General features: G+C 41.4%; 1 protein-coding gene across 2 annotated transcripts in view; it reads left to right on the top strand.

The window, feature by feature from the left end:
- The window catches only part of UNC5D (unc-5 netrin receptor D), a 603,667-nt gene that overhangs the window by 340,062 nt on the left and 243,942 nt on the right, over positions 1-19,663 (top strand). For both annotated transcript variants that reach the window (XM_060136404.1, XM_060136403.1), the window contains exon 3: positions 11,686-11,829. In XM_060136404.1, the coding sequence (XP_059992387.1) occupies positions 11,686-11,829 (144 nt within the window). The remainder of the gene's footprint in view (positions 1-11,685; positions 11,830-19,663) is intronic.

The following is a 19,663-nucleotide window of genomic DNA, read 5'->3' as shown; positions in this document are numbered from 1 at the left end:
AAAGTAAGGTCTGCTTCTGGAGCAATGGCCACAGAAATAAGAACTAGATATCTGATGTGAGAAACACGTCAACAAATCAGACTTAATAGCTGAATGAATAAATGAATGAATGGAGAAATAAAAACTAATCTTTTAACGGAAGCTAAAGGGTAGTCATCACATTAGCAAGGAGAAAAGTCTAAGATCATTGTTTGGACAAACTGCACTTGAAATACTTACGGGGTATAATGAAGAGATATAGATCTGGAACTTGGTAGAGTTCAGAGATAGAAAAGTAGATTAGGTAATCATCGATAAAGAATGAAGCCATGGATGTGGAGGAGTTGTCAAGAGAGAATGGGTAATATGACAAGAAAATGGAGGTAGAGGCACACCTCCCTCAGGGTCAGGAAGGAGACATGTCAGCAGCCAGCAAAGAAGTGAGCAGGGTGTGCTGCGTTCCAAAGCAAAAGGAGAAAATCATTTCATAAAGATCTTCAGGAATTACCCTGGCTCTACTTAGGAATCAATGAAGAAGGAGGCAAAGAACTAAACACATATATCAGCAGTGCTAAGCATTATGCAGTTCTGAGCTGATTCGTGTTTGTAGTATGAACGCATCAAAAGGTAGAGAAGCACCTAAAATCTTACCACAATTCCCTATCCATTCCACTTTGGAACTAGTATGAGGAAAAAAACAAAAGTGCTTGTTTTAGAGATGCTGTTCTTCAGACCAAAAGCATGCTTAGAACTTAGGAATCTAAGTGTGCGAATGGGAAGGAATCTCAGTGGTAAACCTAACAGCCGTATTCTATTCATGAAATAAAAGGTTCCAGGAGATACAAGTATTCATGGTATAGTTCTTTCTAGAACCCAAGTCTCCTGATCTTCACTTTAGATACATTTCCTTGACACTGTAAGCCACCTTTACATACTTATTCCTGCGGTCTCCTTCCCAGTCAAAATATTGACACATTCCCTTACTGACATAAGGGTGGGTTTCAGCACCTGGTTCAGTATTTCCTGTCATGAATCTGTTCAGTGTTTAATTTCCCAAGTATATAATCCAATACTGTTCCATTGGAGTTTCTTTATTCCTGACCATTTCAGCCATCTCTCTAAGGGCCAATCCTTTATTCTATGTTGTGTTTCTGGCCCTGTTAAAGTTTATAACAACCAAAGATATGGAGACATTTCCAGGATTCCAGGTATAGTTTCCTTCTTTAAAGAGGGATTTGGCAAAATCAAAGCAAAGGAAGAGAACAAATTGAATCTTGGTGCCAGGAAACTTTCTGCTTCTGTGCTCCCAAGATTGGGATTTTGGAGAGACCTAGGTGGATTGACCTGGTGTTGGAGAGTTAAGTCACAAACAATAGCTATCTCACTTACCTTGGCATGAAGTCTTCCAAGAAGACACTTGGCGTTTTGGAAGAGAGCAGCAAAGGGAACAGCATTTCCCATAGGAGCAAAACCCTATAGAACAATGGTAGAATATGAAAGGTTTATGTCTCATATTCAGTTAGTCCGACCAGAGAGGGACTCAAATACTAGTGGCTCCATGGGGCTGTGTGTTTTATCCTCAGACATTGCCGCCCTAGATTTTGCCCAGTAATGAACTTAAAATAGCAGAACCCCTTAGGGTAAACTGCTCCAAATAAAAGAGAGGAAGAACATTGAAAAATGATCAACTATTTTTTTATACCACTGCTAGAAAATCCTATATCCGTTCTCATTTAAAGACCTCTTGATAAGTATTGCAGGCCAATTTAACACTCTACCCTCTTGTCATTTCACAACATTCTGTTTTGTTATTGCTTCTCCCTTTTAATTCCCTTAGCATTGCTGGGCAACTCCATGTCTTGCAGATAGCAGCGTTGATTACATTCTCTGCCTCCATGTAAAAGACTCCCCTCTTGGCTTCATTTAAAAAAATAAAATAAGACCAATGAAAGTCTCAACTTTCAAAGGAACTGGGAAGAACAAAAAAAAACATGAACGACAAAATCTGAAGAGATTATACACCAATTTAAAAAATAACCTGTTGAGAAAGAATTGTAACAGCTTCTTTTTGGAAAAGAATTTAATAAGCACAACCATTTCTTCCAAGTCATTTTGACTGAATCAATAGGAAATGTCTCTCCCTAAAACTGTTTTTCTTCTGTGTGGTTAATGAAAATCACTGTCTACCACACACTGCAATTATGTTTCCTAAGCTCTGCAGTAATAGTGGAAAAGTGGAAACTGGAGCAAGATGAGTGGAGATATTAGACCCAAAACTAATGCATAAGTGTAATTAAGGTTGGAAACGAAATGGCCTCAGGTATTGAAAAATAGATGCATTACTTCCCCTGGGTTCTTCAGCGTGGAGCTGGAGCATAGGGATTGACTACCTTTACAGCCTTAATGGCTTTTGATGGGGTCTGAAAAATAATTCCTGCCAGTCCAGTGGGAGGGAATGATACCGACAGACCAAGGATAATGGGACCACGTTTGACCAGAGGTAGAGAATGCTCCATGCTCTTTTAAGAAGTTGAAAGTAACTGCTTCAATATCTTTGGCCAACGTGGTCTCTATTTCTAAAATCCTAGAGAACTTTGATTCTTTTTACTTAGAGGTTTTCTTTCTTCACAGAACTAATGGGAAATGCATAGGACCTGGGAGTGCTGGGAGTCGACACAGAATCTTTTGTATTTCCAAATTGGAGCAATAAATCCTTTCAGTTGTTAAAGGCTGCACACTGCCTTTGGTCTTTCTGGCAATTTGGCCCCGTCATCTAACAGTTCAAATAAGAAGAAAAAGGATTGTATGTTTTCATACAATTTAGCTTGGAAAACCCAGAGCTAGAGTTCTTTCCTGCAGAAAGCACAATTTATTTGACGTGAGTTACTGTGTTTGCACAGACACGGCTATACCTCTTAGTAATGTACACTTTTAGTTCTCTGCACAAGCCGAGCGATCCTCTTCCATTTGTTCTGCCTCATTTCATTTGGAAAAATGGGAAGTCTTCTTCCTTGTATTTTTCCTCTGTTAGCATTGAGTTGAGAGGCAATCCCAATTCAGGAATCATGCCCCTGAGAAAGGAAGGGGGTGGATTGTTCAGTAATGCACAAATGCGCACACACACACACACACACACACACACACACACACACACACACACACACACACAGAAAAACAGCAACCAGCAAAACTCATCCTTGACAATCAGGATAATGTAGCCTGTGGGAAGCTTGAGTTATCAATAAGCTAAACTACTTCTTTACTGTTCAATAAAAACGGAGTTCCCTGAACAAGGCTCCATGGTTTTTATTCTACCTCGGAGATACCAAAGTCTAATGAGCGAAATAACGCGTATTTCAATGTGTTATGGGAAAAGTCTCAACTCCAGTAGACTAATTTTTCTTCTTAAAGAATATCATTTCAGGGATTTCATCGTGTGTGATTTCCTTAAACAACTGGAGTCACTCTCTGGGAAGAAAAGGTTAATGGATTGTGTTGAGAAAAGGGAAAAGAGCAGAATAAAAAATGTATTAAATCTTTAAAGTTTGTATCTAAGAACTTCGCTCTGCTGGTGATGGGGATGTGAATATAGTATCCTCCAGAAAACCATTAATTTGAAGTTACCTCCCAAGATTCACAAATCACCGAGGTGCATTTGGGAAGCATATATCTGAGACCACAGAACACGGCAGTAATCCATCTCTGAAGTGTTCCATTTGACAGTTTGTGGGTTTAAAACCCACAACTATAGAAACATTCTCCGACCCCACCCCAGATTTCATCCTGTTCATCACTCTGCTGCTCAGAGAGGACTGACATATTCTAAAAAGGTTTTCAGGAAAATATTATGAATTCCTTCCAAAAACTTGTGACAGAGCATGAAGACCTCGTGTCTAATTTAAGCCTTTCCTACAAAAAGAGACCGTTTACTATCATTTCATTCATAGCAGAGATAGAAGGCAGCTAACCATTTATGCAATTTAATAACTTCCTAATATTGGCCAGAGATTTGTTCTAAACCCTAAACTCTTAAAGAGTGTCTTTGGACTTTTTAATAGTCTTCTCTGTTCATACAACATTTTAAATGTTTTTTTTTTTTTCTAATTTGAAGTGGGAATTATAAGGGTATTTAAAAAAAGATGGTCTGGTGATTAAGAGTATGGATATTAGTGCAAGATGATACCTCCATTTTTATTCTTTTTTTTTCTTTTTTTTTTTTTTTGTGGTACGCGGGCCTCTCACCGCTGTGGCCTCTCCCGTCGCGGAGCACAGGCTCCGGACGCCATGGCTCACGGGCCCAGCCGCTCTGCGGCATGTGGGATCTTCCCGGACAGGGGCACAAACCCGTGTCCCCTGCATCGGCAGGCGGACTCCCAACCATTGGGAAGCCCGATACCTCCATTTTTGAGATCTGGCTCTCCATTTACAGACTTTTTAAAGGTAGATAGTTCCTTAGCATCCTCTCACCTCGGTTTTCCCATGTATAAAATGGCAGTTACAAGTATATCTACCCCATGGAACTATAGCAGGGGTCGTAGAACCTAATATATGTGACATACCTTGCTCAGGGTCTGGTGTATAGCAAGTACACTATCAAGGTTAGCCTTCAAAATGATAAATATAAAACTGCAATTTTTTTTACATGGGGTAAGTGGCTGGTGATTTTGCTTCCAAAAACAAATAGAAAATTATGAACGTAATTACAGTTCCAGAAAGATAAAGGGGCTAGTCCTATTAACAGGTAAATCATTGTCTTTCATAGAATGACATTTTATTTGCCTGTGGTTCACTCCCTCAGTTTACATTTCGTCTTTGTTATTCTCAGAGCCCCTGGTATTGCCATGGGAGGTAGAACTGGTAGGAGGTATGCCCTGATCTCGGGATGATCTACTAACAGGAAGTAGTTTTAGTGACTGCAGGAATGGAAAGCCATTGATTGGGGCAGCAGGGTTGGAAATCATGAGTGTGGTTCCCACAAGTTGTATGAGGTCTGAGTGAGTCATTCAGGGGAAGCTGTCCTCTAACTGACCCTGCCCTCTCCACTTCTGCCTTTTGAGTTGCCCTTCTCTCTGTTATCAGACAACACTACCGAGTTAATTTGCTTTTCTCTGCCAGACATCTCTGTGCTGATTAATTTTAATCTCCAGTGAGGACGAAACTGGAGAGCTTGGGTGTATTCTTAGTTTCTGTACTTAAGACTGAACTTGCAGTGCTTCTGAGGAATATGTGGGGTGCTTATTATCCAGGGGAAACTAAAGAGTATTCATTAGGCATTGTGCCCGTTCAAAGGAGGACTAGTTTTTTTTAATCAAAATACATTTGAATCTTGTTGCTAGGATGAAGTGGCAAAAGACATTTAGCCCTAATTAAGCATCTGCCAGTAAAATGGAATATGGTTCTGCCTTTTAATTATCTACATTTAATTTGCTACTTTCAGTAGCATGTTGGCTTGAAGACATCTAAGCTTCCCCCAAGAAATGGAGGCACAGTTCCCTGAACAGTTTTCTTGTATCTCAAAGTTTTAAAACTCCAAATACGGATCAGATTCATGTGTCTTCACCAGAGCCTTGCCCTAGACACTGAGATAAATATTGGGCGAGGACAGAGCCTTCAGGTCAAAGGTAGGATGGCAACCGTTCCCAGAAGCTTTTGGTGATGCTGTGGAGAGGTTAGAAGCCCCTCTTGTGTGATCTTGTAGCAGTCTGTGCTTCTGTCATAGCAACTGTCGCATCACATTGGGACAGGTTGAAGTGTCTCCTCATCTAGCCTGCAAGATCCTTGAGGACAGGAATCTTGATCATTTACTTTGTCACAGTATCTTCAACACCTGGCAAAATGGCAAGCACATATGAGGCACTCAGTACAACTTTTTGAAAATAATATATGTTGTAAACTGTATGACATCTTTGATCTATTTCCTATTGATACGGAACCTGCAGCAAAATAATTATAATAATAGCGTGGTTTTAAGATGAAATAAGATAAGGTATGTGATGACATTAATAAAAGTAAAGGGCTATACAAATGGTATAATAATCAGTAATGATAATACGTTATTCAAAATATGGGGAAACTTATTGTTCAAGCCTATTTTCTAGGCTCTAAACCTGGGCTAGTAAGAGACAAATGAAAAACATCTCCTTATGTTAGTGGTGGACTCACTTCTTCCAGCTGAGTAGACTGTTTTCCATCTTCTTAGGAAACAGTGGAGTAAGGTGGGCCTATCTCAGAGCCAAACCCAGGCATCAGTGGTACTGAGATACCTAAGGAGATGACGGTCTATTAGAGAAGGCTCTTGAATAGGAGATGGTTGCTTTTTTTTTTTTTTTTTTTGCGGTACGCGGGCCCAGCTGCTCCGTGGCATGTGGGATCCTCCCAGACCGGGGCACGAACCCGCTTTCCCTTCATCGGCAGGTGGACTCTCAACCACTGCGCCACCAGGGAAGCCCGGAGATGGTTGCTTTTCGTGGGCTGTTTGATTTTTTTTCTCTCTCCCCAAATTGAGCAAGGCCCCATGCTACTCATGAAGTTGTATTAGAATAGTTCTTTGGGGCTTTGTCTGTGGAAGCTAATTACATAGACCTATTCTCTGGGTTAATCCCCAATCATGAAACATCACAGTGCAAAAAAAACCAGGCACGGAGTGGGTATAACACTGGGCTAAAATGGTCCAGGGAGACAGGCACAGCGACTAGCGTGAGGAAACAATTCACCAGAGCCTAGTCTGCTAGCCTCTTACTGCTTTGGTGTAGTTTGGGAATATGACAAGAGGAAGAGGGATTCTCATCTTTTTTCTTGAATCTAGTTATTTACTTTAGTAAGCCGAGTATCCTACTACAGAGAACTTCCAAAGATTGGACATCCAGTTGTGCTGAGTGGTGCATCTGAGAGCTGGTGGGTAGCAGTGACCACGGCAGGATGTCGCTGATGAGCCTTGTTGAAGTGTGATAATGGGCAGTAGATCAAAGGCAGGGGGACAGCTGTTAGTAGGCACTGTCTGCAGCTGGCATGGTGCTGGATATTCAGTTCTACTCCAGAGCTCTTTTCTTTTCTACAGAATAAGTTAGGACTAGAACTAGAGCCCTTTTGTTAGACGTTGACCAGAAATAAATAATTTTCATCCTTTTTCTCTCTCCATTTCTTCCCTCCTTTCTTCCATATTTCTCTTCTTTGAACAGTGAAACATACACCTTCAATTAGTTTGAAAATTCCCTTTTATTCTCCCAACAGGATTAGACCTGCTAAGAGTAACTAGTGTTTCCTATCTGATAAATAAGGGGATTATAGCAATAACTGCTGTCAGCATTTTTCTCATTTAAACAAATAAAGCTGACAGATGATGAAGTTCTGTGCTGCTCTGTTATGTTTAGTACATGCAGAGCAGTTATTCATCCGTTGCCAACATTCGTCTCTCTACAACTCAACCATCCGCCGCGTAGAAAGCTTATTAGCATTTCAGCTCCAGAGTCATATTTTCATCTTCCGTAGGACTCTCCTCCATGACAAAGGCTGATAGTTATAATCGCACGATAATTTAAAGGGTTGGACTTTTCCGTGCCCATTAGTTACACAAGTTATCAGGTACAATGCTAGTCTTATTTATGAGTTGCCATCTTCTATTTGCCTGGGATGTTTGTTCCCCTGTAGCATTTCCTGTGAATAAGTTAGCTGCCGTCTCTTGAGATGGAGAAATAGATGGTTATTTCTGTAACACTGTTGGATGAACTTCAGTGCAGGAGCGTGGGGGGGCTGTCCTGAAATAGAGCCGTTTTAAATGGATGTTTCTCAGGTGTGGTTTCTCGTGTGTATATACACACACACATACATTTTTACATATATATATATTTATGCATATATATAATACATCACTGGAGAGAGCAGTAGTGAAGATTTGCAAGAGAATATACTATTTAAAATTTTTATTTTAATCAATAGTTATTTGTTATAGTGGAGAAAAGTATAATAGAGACAAAATATTTATGATTTCCCAAAGGTTTTCCTAGCGGGGATGGTTTGACAAGGCTAAAGACCTCACGTTAGAAGAAAAAGGCCTACTCCAGAGAGACACTATACTAGTGGGGATGGTGGTGGCGGGGGGTAGTGAAGTCACGTGTGGCCTTTTAAAGAAACCTGATACGCTGATGCTACCTGAAGCAAAATACACTGTGTTTGGATAATACTTGGTTGATAATTCATTCTGCTTCTCCAAACCCATGGGGAACCTCTGTGAGGGACTTGAGACTGAGCCATCGTAATGCTGAAATCGTGACTTAAGCATTTTCCTTTCAGCTGTGTTTAGTCTGAATGAGAGGTTGCCAGACTTCCTGACATGAATGGGGTGAGATCAATTTTGACCTTCGTGGTGGGGGTCTGTGGCCCACTGTTACGCTTTCCAAAACAATTGTGTGGTTGTCCACGTATAATAACCATGTTTTCAAGTGTTTGTATTTGATGCTCTGACATCTTAGGGTCTTGCTGACCCTGGAGGGACTGCCCTGCCCAGGGCTGGCTAATTCCTAGACATAGCAAACAACTGGCCCAAGAGCGTGCCTTTCATATGCAAACCAACCGATCCAGAGCTTTATCCCCAACCCCTTCTTTTATCAGGCTCTTACACTGCTGACCCGTATCCCCCTGCCCTAACCCAGTACCAGACAAGTAGGGACAGCTCTTCTGTCCCGGAGCCCACTGAAATGATGCAAACGTGCCAACTCTAAATCTTTTTCCCCTGCCTCTCTGATTCCTTTCCGTGGAAACCACAATAAAGGCTCTTGCCCACATTCCCCCCTGACCCTGGTGCTTCCCCGTGTGGCCCCGGGTGCTTTGCCTCTTGTTTCTAGGGATCTGTGAGTGTAAACTTATTCTTTCCAGATGCGCATTTCTGTTTGAGTGTCCTACCTTAGCTCATTAAAACAGGCCCCATGTACCCCTTAAAACACCGTGATGCCTAGATTAAATCATAGCATATTTTAAGGTTTGGATGGGGAACTCTCTGCTTTATAAATATGATGATCTTCAACCATTTTGAGATGGTGATTATCTTCATTTGCAGCCTAGAGAAAGCTGATGGGTTTAGATATTATAAGATGGAGAAAGTAAAAAAATAATACATATATACACATATATACACACATGTATAAGTTGTGTGTGTATGTATATATATATATGTATAAATTCCACATGAGCTTGAACACATTTCTGACCTTCTAAGCTTATCATGCTTCCTCAGTGAGACCTGATTCCCACATGATTGGCGTATTTTGCTTCATAGGTTTCCCCATCACGTGACAGGGGAGCTCAGACATATCAAAGTTACTCCACCTGGAACCTGGAAGTGCTGATTTAGGGTTTTCTCTCCTCTCTTGCACTATGCAAAGTAGATCCTCCACCATTTGTCTCAAATCAAAGCTGTGAAATATAAACCAAGTCCTCTTGTCTACAGCCTAGCTCCTTATTTTTGTTCATGCAGCCTAACTTTAAAAAGTCCAGTATGGGTGACACGCTCCAGTCTGCTTTCTGTCCTCACAAACTTTTTTGTAATCTGACTTCCGTTTCCCTTTCCCTTCACCTGCCAGCTCCACCTTCTCCAGGTCCTCTCCTTCTCTCTTTTATTTAAGTGCAAATTTAAAAAAGCAGCCGCAACAATACAATAAAAACCCCTCTAAGGCTTCTTTCCTATCCCACGTAGGAGGTGACTTTCAGGACTCTTACGTCTCTGACAGGTAAAAGGCATGCTTCTGCATTCTGCAGAAACAGAAGAAATGGGAATTATCAGCTGTCATCAGGATGATTTTCTATACGCGGTACCTCCTACAAATTTAGAAAGTCTAACTCAGATTGTGTACATGGTGATTGATGTGGCCATAAAACTCTCATCACACACTATAAATAACATGTTATTGATTGGGTAGAGGGGAATGTTTCCCAAGCCTGACTAATCCACCTCCGTTCTTGTTTTTTAAATCCTACCAGCACCCAGGATATAATCACATTCCACCTCCTCCACCAACAGTCCCTGGCTCCTTTTGACTATACTGATGGTTCTGTCCCCTGAATTCCTTTTGAACGTAAAGGAAAAATCCTAGTCATGCACCTCATTTTTTCCTTAAATGTTCCATGCATTAGTCTTATTTCCATAATTATGTATAAGTACCTAAAGTACGAGGACAGAGTCGAATTTTTATGAGGGACCTGTGCAAAGTGCTGGTTTGGGTGTAAAACAGATCTAGCTTCAAACCCTGGATCTTCCATTTACAGGCTGTGTGATGATTGACAAATGACTCTCTAAGTCAGTTCTCTCTTCCGTAAAGTGGGGTACAGTAGCCTCTGCTACATTAGGGCACTGCGGAAATGCAAAGAGTGAATAGGCTAAAGGCTCATGATGCTGGGCACTTAGTGGAGCTCAGTAAGCGTCGCCTCCTTCTCCCATGCTGCCTGTCTCAGGGCAGGGCACAGCCTCAGCAGATGCCCATTAGCTGGAGAGAGCATGCCGATTATAAAGGCTGCTCCCCTGTTTGTGATGATTTAACTGATGGTGTCGAGGAGGGCGTCCTTTGCTCCTTGGCACTTGCTCTGAGGTGGCTATCCTTCCCAAAGAAAGAAAGGCTGATGGTCTATGGCTCTGGAGGTTTGGAAGGAACTCACTCCTCAGAAACACCAGGCAAATTTTTTAACTATTAGACGGGAATGCAAAGATATAGTAATTAAACTAAGACGTTGACCTTGGCATTTTTTATCTCATTTCCCAGGTGTAGCCTTAACCCCGCTTTCTGTGAAAGCCTCTCTTTTCTTCACCTCCTCTTTCTGTTGCTCCAGGGACCTTCCAGGGTTTTCAAGGCTTCAAGACCAATTTAGTTCAACTTGTCTGCATCCCATTTGTTGTCTGCAGTTTTGGCTTTTCCTTGGATTCCCAGCCGTTCACCCGTCCCATGCATGTTCGCTGTCTTCTCGTTATTCTAAGCCACACGTCCAGAGTGACCCTCTCCTGCTGCCATACCCAGGGGTGGGAACACTTCGAAGCACTTGGAACTATGTCCCAGGGGTTGGTTTGTTGAGGACTGTTTAGCCTCTAGAATCCCAGAAATTAATTTGGTGCTCCTTTCTTCATGGTAGATTTTACACCAAGAAAGACAAAGGGTGGGGGGAAGCGGTGGGGAGGGATAAATTGGAAGATTGGGATTGACATAGACACGCTACTATATATAAATAGATAACTAATAAGGACCTACTGTAGAGCCCAGGGAACTCTTCTCCGTACTCTGTAATGACCTATATGGGAAACGAATTTTAAAAAGAGTGGATGTATGTATGTGTATAGCTGATTCACTTTGCTGTACAGCAGAAACTAACACAACGTTGTAAATCAACTATACTCCAATAAAAATTTAAGAAAAAACAAACAAAAAAAGAACAATAAATACTTATAAGAGCTAAAATAGAAGACAGAAAAAGCATGGTGTCAAGGTACTGTGAAAATGCTTCTATTGTATGGGAACCACATTGGCTGATGATACTATACACTTGTTCCTTCCAGCCTACTCAGCCGTTGGAATTTAATTAGCAGTAATATATTATTGTCAAAGTAATTAAAACTTCACCTTGATTAAAAACAGAATGGTTTAATTAACAGGAAGAGGTTGGGCTGGCCTTAACTTTCCGTTTGAGAAATACACCAGCCTCAGTGGATTGGTTCTATCTCCTCTGCAGGCCTGAAGGTCCGGGAGGTGTTTATCAACGTCACCAGGCAGCAGGTAGAGGACTTCCATGGGCCCGAGGACTATTGGTGCCAGTGTGTGGCGTGGAGCCACCTGGGGACCTCCAAGAGCAGGAAGGCCTCCGTGCGCATAGCCTGTGAGTATATTCTCGGTGACCTTCTTGTCGTGTAGGAGCACAGACTAGCCTTCCATAGAGCTGAAGAGAATTTGGACAGGCCAGGTGCTTCTGCAGAACAGGGATGAGAGGCAAGACACCATCAGAACTGTCTCCACCTCTACTCAATTCACTCTTTTAAAATTGTATTTTAAATGTTTGATAATTTCCCCTAGAAGACAATCAGCGAATCAGTTGGGCTAAGAGATTCTGCCTAGGTTGCCAGAATGCAGGTGCCTCCACAATACCGGGAAAAATGGTTTCTGAAAAAGAAAAAAAAAAACCCACGCAAATGGATTCTGCTGTTCGTCATGAATGACACAGTTCAAGGGGCATTGATGAGAAAAGTTGAGCAATGACGGTTTACTTCGCCAGCAAATCTGTGAAAATAAGGCATTAAAGATTAAGGGAGTTTTATAGCCTCCTGTTAAACCTCTTTCCTCTGAATCTTAAAACATGGAAATGGGCTTTAAAACTGCATTTTTTTTGACCCAAGTAGGACTGAAAAAAAGACGCTTGAGGAAAAAAAAAAAAAAAAAAGAAAGAAGATTGCCTTTCAGGAGAGTCTAAGCTTTCTTTATCATGTTTCAGCATCAGCGTTTTTATCATCTCAAACATGTTTAGAAATACACCAACTTCCTTTCTCCTCCTTAAACGTATCTTACCCACCCCATGGGTCCCCATAAAATCTCCTTTGTGAGGCCAGGAGTGTTACCCCTCCCCCAACAAAGAGATGGCGGGCAGAGATGGTTATTGTCTCCTTTTTTTTAATGCTGCTTTTGAGAGTGCCGTGAAGAAAAGAATACGGGACAAGGGGGATTTATATAAGGACTCAAGGAATTCTTTGTAGCAGATGTTGATGGTTTGGGGATTAAGAATAGGAGTGAATTGCTCTTTGCAGAGACGTTTATGTTTCTTGGGAAATGAAATCTCCTTGTCAGCATAGGCGTTTCACCTTCATTATCCTCGTGATCTGGGAGGCTGTTGCCTGGGTCCTAGGAGACCAAGGAGGACCTCGCAAGCTGCGCTCTTGTTGTAAGAGCCATGGGAAATATTTTTCCTATTGTTACTTAGTTAATTTTAGCCCACAGATACTTTCTGACAGGTCAGTTGAGAAAGGGAATGTGTTTGATTTTATTCTTCCTTAACGAGTCCAGCTTTGTGCTCCTGGCATGGCCTCGCCTAGGCTAGCCGAGGTATTGTAGTTTAACATCTTATGGAAAAACCTCAACGAACTTTTTGGCCAACCCAGTATTTGATCCTGGTCAGGGTGAGGCAGGTTATCCTCCGGATCCTGAAGAAAGGAGAGGCCAAACCGCGCAGGGAATTTCAACACAAGTTCCCTTGATTTCCTTGTCAGTGTCACTTTCCCCTTCCTCTTTTTCCTCTACTTCTTTGAGCCCCACGTGACCTATTCTATGAATTCCTATAAATAGCATCTCATTAATCCGTCCGTCTCCAATCTCTTGTCATCTCCATGCTTGCTCACTTCATTCCTGACTGTCACGTGCCTGCTAGAAACCTCCAGAGATTTCCCCCCTGCTTATAAAGTTTGGCAAAGAACGGCTCAGACCCAGTTTGTTAATTTCCCATAGGCTTTGATCGTGTACAGTCTGCTTCATCCTTCTAAACACTTCAATGTTCCGTGTTTCACCCTCACTTCTCTGCCGTGTGCCTTTGCTCCTAGAGTTTCCAGTTGGATGAATGTGTACCCTGGTGGCTGAGAACCCAGATACTGAAGTCCTGTTGCTTTCCAGTTCCTAAATCCACTACTACTTAGTGTTGTGATGGTGGACAATCGATTCATCTCTGTGTCTTAATATTATGATAAAAGAGTGCTGACTTCATAGTTACTGGAAGAGTCAGAAGTATTGATAACTACAAAGTGTTTAAAACCACACCTAACACGGTGTTAACTCTTATCAGTCATTAGCTATTATTTTATGACATAGTTGATCCTCTGTAGCCTGAACATCATTCACCAGTAAGTGTGTTAATACTTAAACTAATTGAACTGAATTACATTTCTAGTGCCTTAGTGATTTTTCTGTGGCTCATGGCTATCTAGACTCTAAAACTCCATTCTAGGCCAGCCCTAGGTATCCAACTCTCCCAAGTATGATAGGATCACAGAATGTTTTTTAAAAAATGGAAAACACTTTTCTATCACTTCCTGCTTTTTTAGAGTCAGCTGATACTTTTGTGGTACTAATCTTGCAAACCTCTTCAGGGATTAAAAAAATCATTTTGTCATTCTTATGTATGATATGCACATCTGAATATGATAAAGATCTGATTTTTAAGTAAAAAAAAGAATATCCTTAAAGCCTGTATTATGCAGTTAGCTTAATATAATCTCTAATATTTACAATATATTTTTAATCTCTTTCTATGTAGCAAGCGACAGATTATTTAAAATTATTTATGCAAGTCAAGACATGATTTGTCATTAAATATTGCATTGGACTTGGAGACCAGTATACATTAAAATGTACACTGAAATTTAACTATGTTTATTGGCATTGAAAATGGAGGGGAAAAACTGCCTTTAGGACCTTGCTTGGAATTCTTTTGATTTGCTTGCAAGAGGGAAAAAAAAACACCACTTATTTTTGTATAACTTTCATGTTTTATTGAAATAAGAGATTCCTCGCTGCTATTTGCAGGCACTTCCCAGCAAATAACACATTGCCCATGAGGATAGTTTTTATTCCCGATAAATGAAAAGCCAAATTGGACATAATTGTCACGATATTTCTACTTTTTAAGATTGGTTTTTGAAGTGCTAAAGACATCTTCATGTGCTAAATAAGGATTTTGATATATGAATGTAGCTTACGAATCTGACAATTGTCTTGAGGGGACTTTGCAAAATTAGTATCATTTTTATATGATTCATTAAATTATTGTAGTTCAACATCAGAGCTCCTTATGCTTCCTGCATTTAACCAATGATCCATTAAGAATTTAACAGTTTCAGAAATGCAGTGGGCAAAACCTTCATGGCATCTGGGCCATCAGCTGAGGGATGTCTTGTCATGATCATGTTAGCTTATCTCTATCAAAACACCAGGAAGCTCGCTGGCAAGGTATCACTTAGAGATCATTCGATTTTAAAGGGAAACAATATAGACACAATTATTTTATTTATGTCACTCATATTTTTATTGAAATGGACCCACCTGGGGTATCAGTTAACTATGCAGATTCCTGGCTTCTACCCCAGACCTGAGGAAGGACCAGGGAAGCTGTGTTTGTATGAAGTTATCCAGGTGAGTCTGTGATCAGGTATCTTTGGGACAGCTTGGTCAGGAACAGTGTTTCTCAAATTTTAACACGTATGCAAATCAACCGGGTTCCTATTGAAATGTAGATGATTCAGTTGACAGGATTTGGTATGTCCAGTCCAAGGTCCGAGGTTCTATCATGTCTAAGGGTTCCCATAGGATGCTGATGCTGCCAGTTGTGGACCCTGCTTTGAGTAGCAAGACCCTTAGAACACCTTTAGGAAGCACTATTTGGGAAATAGGGATTTAACCCATAGCTCCAATGTCATCATTAATAGCTGAGAAAGTGATATTCAGAGCGGTTAGGTGGCTTGACCAGAGGTCACCCGGCAGACATGGAACCAGATCTTATATTCATCCATTCACCCTCCCTGGGTGCTCTTGCTACCAAGCCGTGTTGATTGCTTTCTATTAAATGGGAGTTTGAGAACCATCATAGAAGGATAAGTTCATGTGCCTTTGAGCATTTCCTTGAGGAAAGCAGTGATTGCTTTCCTATTCTGTTTCTGAAGAAATTGAGTTCCTCCACATGGTCAAGTTATTATATATATACACATATACATACACACATATATAATACATATGTATAATATACATATTTTATATATATGTTATTATATATTATATATATAATTTTATATATAAATCATGACTCATTGCTGCCTTAGTGGTCACAAAAAAATCAGTACAGATTTTGTTGTAGTAGCCAAAGTGCCTGTCATCTTCAACCATTTTCTTTTCCTTAATAATTCCACCCTGTGTCTGCTGGCTGCCCGTCCGATCACCTGGGGCTGGAAATAGCTGAGGCTCCATTTCAAAGTGATTTTCTGGAGGGAAAATAAATAAATAAAGCAACCCACATTCACCCCCACCAGGTTGGCAGAAGTCCATCTGCAGCGAGTGGCTCCCACTGGCCTCCTCTCGTTTGTCTGATTCGATCACGCTGGAGGAAGTCGGGCTGCTCTGGCATCTGTTATTTCTGCCCCTGGACAGTTGTCAAAAGGAGGAATATTCAGTTATTCGTAGTTTTTTATTCTCATGGGTGAACATTTGGCTGCTTAGCTGTTGCCGTTTTTCCCTCTTCTTCATCTGCGTACAAAATGTTTGGCCTCTATCATCACCCGTTGGTCGGGCAAACTCTTCTTTTTTTTTAATAAATTTATTTATTTATTCATTTATTTATGGCTGTGTTAGGTCTTCGTTGCTATGCACAGGCTTCTCATTGTCGTGGCTTCTCTTGTTGCGGAGCATGGGCTCTAGGTGCACGGGCTTCAGTAGTTGTGGCACGAGGGCTCAGTAGTTATGGCTCACGGACTCTAGAGCACAGGCTCAGTACTTGTGGTGCACGGGCTTAGCTGCTCTGCGGCATGTGGGATCTTCCCGGACCAGGGCTCGAACCCATGTCCCCTGCATTGGCAGGCGGATTCTTAACCACTGCGCGACCAGGGAAGTCCCCGGCACACTCTTCTTAACACCTGAGCCTTTTCTTCAATATGGGAGTTGGGGTGGGGGGGATGAGGGAAACCTTGGCCTGTTATAGTCACATAGCAAGTTGGCCACTTGGGATAAAACGCAGCAGGAACCCATTGTTCTGCCTATTTTTTAAGAAAAGGAATCTATAAAACATGCATCCTGAATATAATTTAAATAGATGGCTTATTTGAGACACTTCTAAAATATCTATACAGTCGTGCCAAGAACGAGTGAAGAACTTAGAGAATCTCATTTAAAAGCTATGAAACTCCCTACCTAATTACAGGCCCATAGCGAAAACAGTATTATTTTAATTTGCTTTGGTGGGGGAGGGCGGTACCTTTTTTGAGAACTTAGAGGAGATATCCAACTAGACCTCAGTTATGGATCTTGGCTTCATGGCTTTGATAAATAATTTCACCTGTTAAAAACTGTCCATAACCCCCTCTTGATAGCAAAAATAAATATAAAAACACACATCGGCACGTGTGTCTGGTGTTCAGTCAGCCTTAACCTCTGTTTTCCGTCTTATTACCCATTATATCCATACAAGCGTACTGGGCTCCAGCTGAGTTAGGACAGCTTAGATTCTGGGACATAGACTTTTCTTTTTCCTTGATGTGCTCATATCCTTTCTTCTTCCTGGAGTGTATTCCCAGCCGCATCTCGCACTCCTGCCTTTGTCCGCCTAATTCCTACATCCAAGGTCTGTTGTGGATACCGTGTCCTCTATGAAACCTAGTTTAGCAAATCCCTTAATACTAATTGACCTCAGCAGCCTGACATACTAACTGAGCCCTTAAAAAAGGGTCCCCTCCAGCATCTCCAGCTTCAAAATTGATAAAACCTAAATATCCATCTTCGAACTCTCCTAGCATTTTTTTTTTAGCACTTCTCCCATGGTACTTATTATCATTTTCCCAGAATCATGGTTATCGTGAAGTTATTTGTGGATTGATTTTCCCTTGTTCGATGGTAACCTGCTGTAAGATTCCGTTGCGTTGCTCTCATTGTCTTGACCTCTGAGCCTAGTGGGGAGGCTTATCTGTCACCTTTGTATTATAGATGTTTGTTTGGTTTGAAAGGCAACCCTATCAATGCTGGATATGGTTCTGTGAAAGGGCATTTGTGAGCTGTGTGTCATGATGGTGCCATGGGACTAACACAGCAACTGGTTTTAGCCAATCCATAGCTCACAAGGATGCTGTTATTATAAGGACCGTCTTTGTCCTCCCTGGCTTGAGAAGTACTCCTAATGTTTACTGCAGTAAAGAAGAGGTCTAAAGGGAATCGGGAGTAGGTGAGTCATCACAGCCCTGCGATGTGCAGCATGTGGCCCCCAAGGCGTCCAGCTTTATCTGCACTTTTCCCTTCCTTCCTTTTCAGAACATGGAATTTGTTCAGAGGTTATGGAAAACATGTTATGACCAATTCTCAGCACCGGGTAGCAATCGCACAAAAGTTTAAAATCCTCCTTCCTCTTCTCTTGGAAGAATGTGGCCAGAGGGAAGAGAAAATACTATCTACTTGGCCAAAGGTTGATCTTTCTTCCCTTTGGACTGAAATTAACTTCTATGAATATTACTGAAAGATCTGAGAGTCCAGGCCTCCTGATGGAGTTGCACACTACACAGGAGCATCTAGCCAAGGAAGGGGATTGGTGTTGAAATGCAGCCTGCATTCCGCTAGGCAGGACTGCCCCCCAGAGCATGGCTACAACCACATGAGGGTAGGGACTGGTTTTTCTTGCTGCTGCTTTATAGCCAAGACCTGTGTTCTCACAGGTGTCCAGTTTACAGAAAGGTGCCACATAGGCTGGTAGCAGCAGAACTGGGTACAGAATTTGTGGTACTGAGTGCAAAATGAAAACCGTAATTCGAAGACACATGACCCCAGTGTTTATTGCAGCACTATTTACAATAGCCAGGTCATGGAAACAACCTAAATGTCCATCGACAGATGAATGGTTAAAGAAGATGTGGTACATATATACAATGGAATATTACTCAGCCATAAAAAGGAATGAAATTGGGTCATTTGTAGAGATGTGGATGGACCTAGAATCTGTCATACAGAGCGAAGTAAGTCAGAAAGAGAAAAACACATACCGTATATTAAGACGTATATATGTGGAATCTAGAAAAATAGTACAGATGAACCTATTTCCAGGGCAGGAAGAGAGATTCAGATGTAGAGAACGGACATGTGGACATAGGAGGGGAAGGGGAGGGTGGGATGAATTGGGAGATTAGGTTTGGTGTAAATACACTAGTATGTGTAAAATAGATAGCTAGTGGAAACCTGCGGGATAGCACAGGGAGCTCAGCTCTGTGCTCTGTGATGACCTAGATGGGCGGGGTGGGGGGGGGAGGAGGGAGGTCCAAGAGGGAGGGGCTAGATGTATACATATAGCTGATTCACTTCGTTGTATGGCAGAAACTAACGCAATACTGTAAAGCAATTATACTCCAATAGAAAAAAAGAAAAGAAAATGTGGGTCCCCTTGTTCAAAAATTAAGCATTTCAAGACATCAGTATTAGACCATTAAATCAAGCATGGGGCCCCATTTGACTATACTGGTCCCACACCCATGAAGGTGGCCATAATGGCAGTAATGGTGATGATTCAAGAAATCACTTTATATGTGTAACGCTATTATACAAAGGAAATAATTGGCCTAGAAAGGCTAGAGACGTATTCAAACTGATTCCACGTGGAATTAGAGACAAGATTATTCTGTTTTTCCTCCAAAGCCAGAGGCAGCATCACGGGAGGTAAGTTTTAAGATGGCATATTTGGGGTAACTAGAAATGCCCATTATGGAACATTATTTCTATGGCCCCATTCTCCTTCAGTCTGTACAGAGGCAAGCGAGGGATGTATGTCTGGTGGCAGTGATACTGAAGAAGGAATTACTGCATTGGGTGAGTAGGTGACTAATAGGGTTTTCTTTAAAAAGTTATTTTGACATAATTCAGACTTGCAAAAAAAATTGCAGTATAGTACCAAAAAATTCCCTTAAGGCCTTTGCTGACAATCTTCAAATGTTAACCTT

Source organism: Lagenorhynchus albirostris, chromosome 21 (genome assembly GCF_949774975.1).
Source record: "Lagenorhynchus albirostris chromosome 21, mLagAlb1.1, whole genome shotgun sequence".
Taxonomy (NCBI): domain Eukaryota; kingdom Metazoa; phylum Chordata; class Mammalia; order Artiodactyla; family Delphinidae; genus Lagenorhynchus; species Lagenorhynchus albirostris.
Note: the sequence above shows the minus strand (reverse complement) of the source record. Positions and strands in the feature narration are given on the sequence as shown.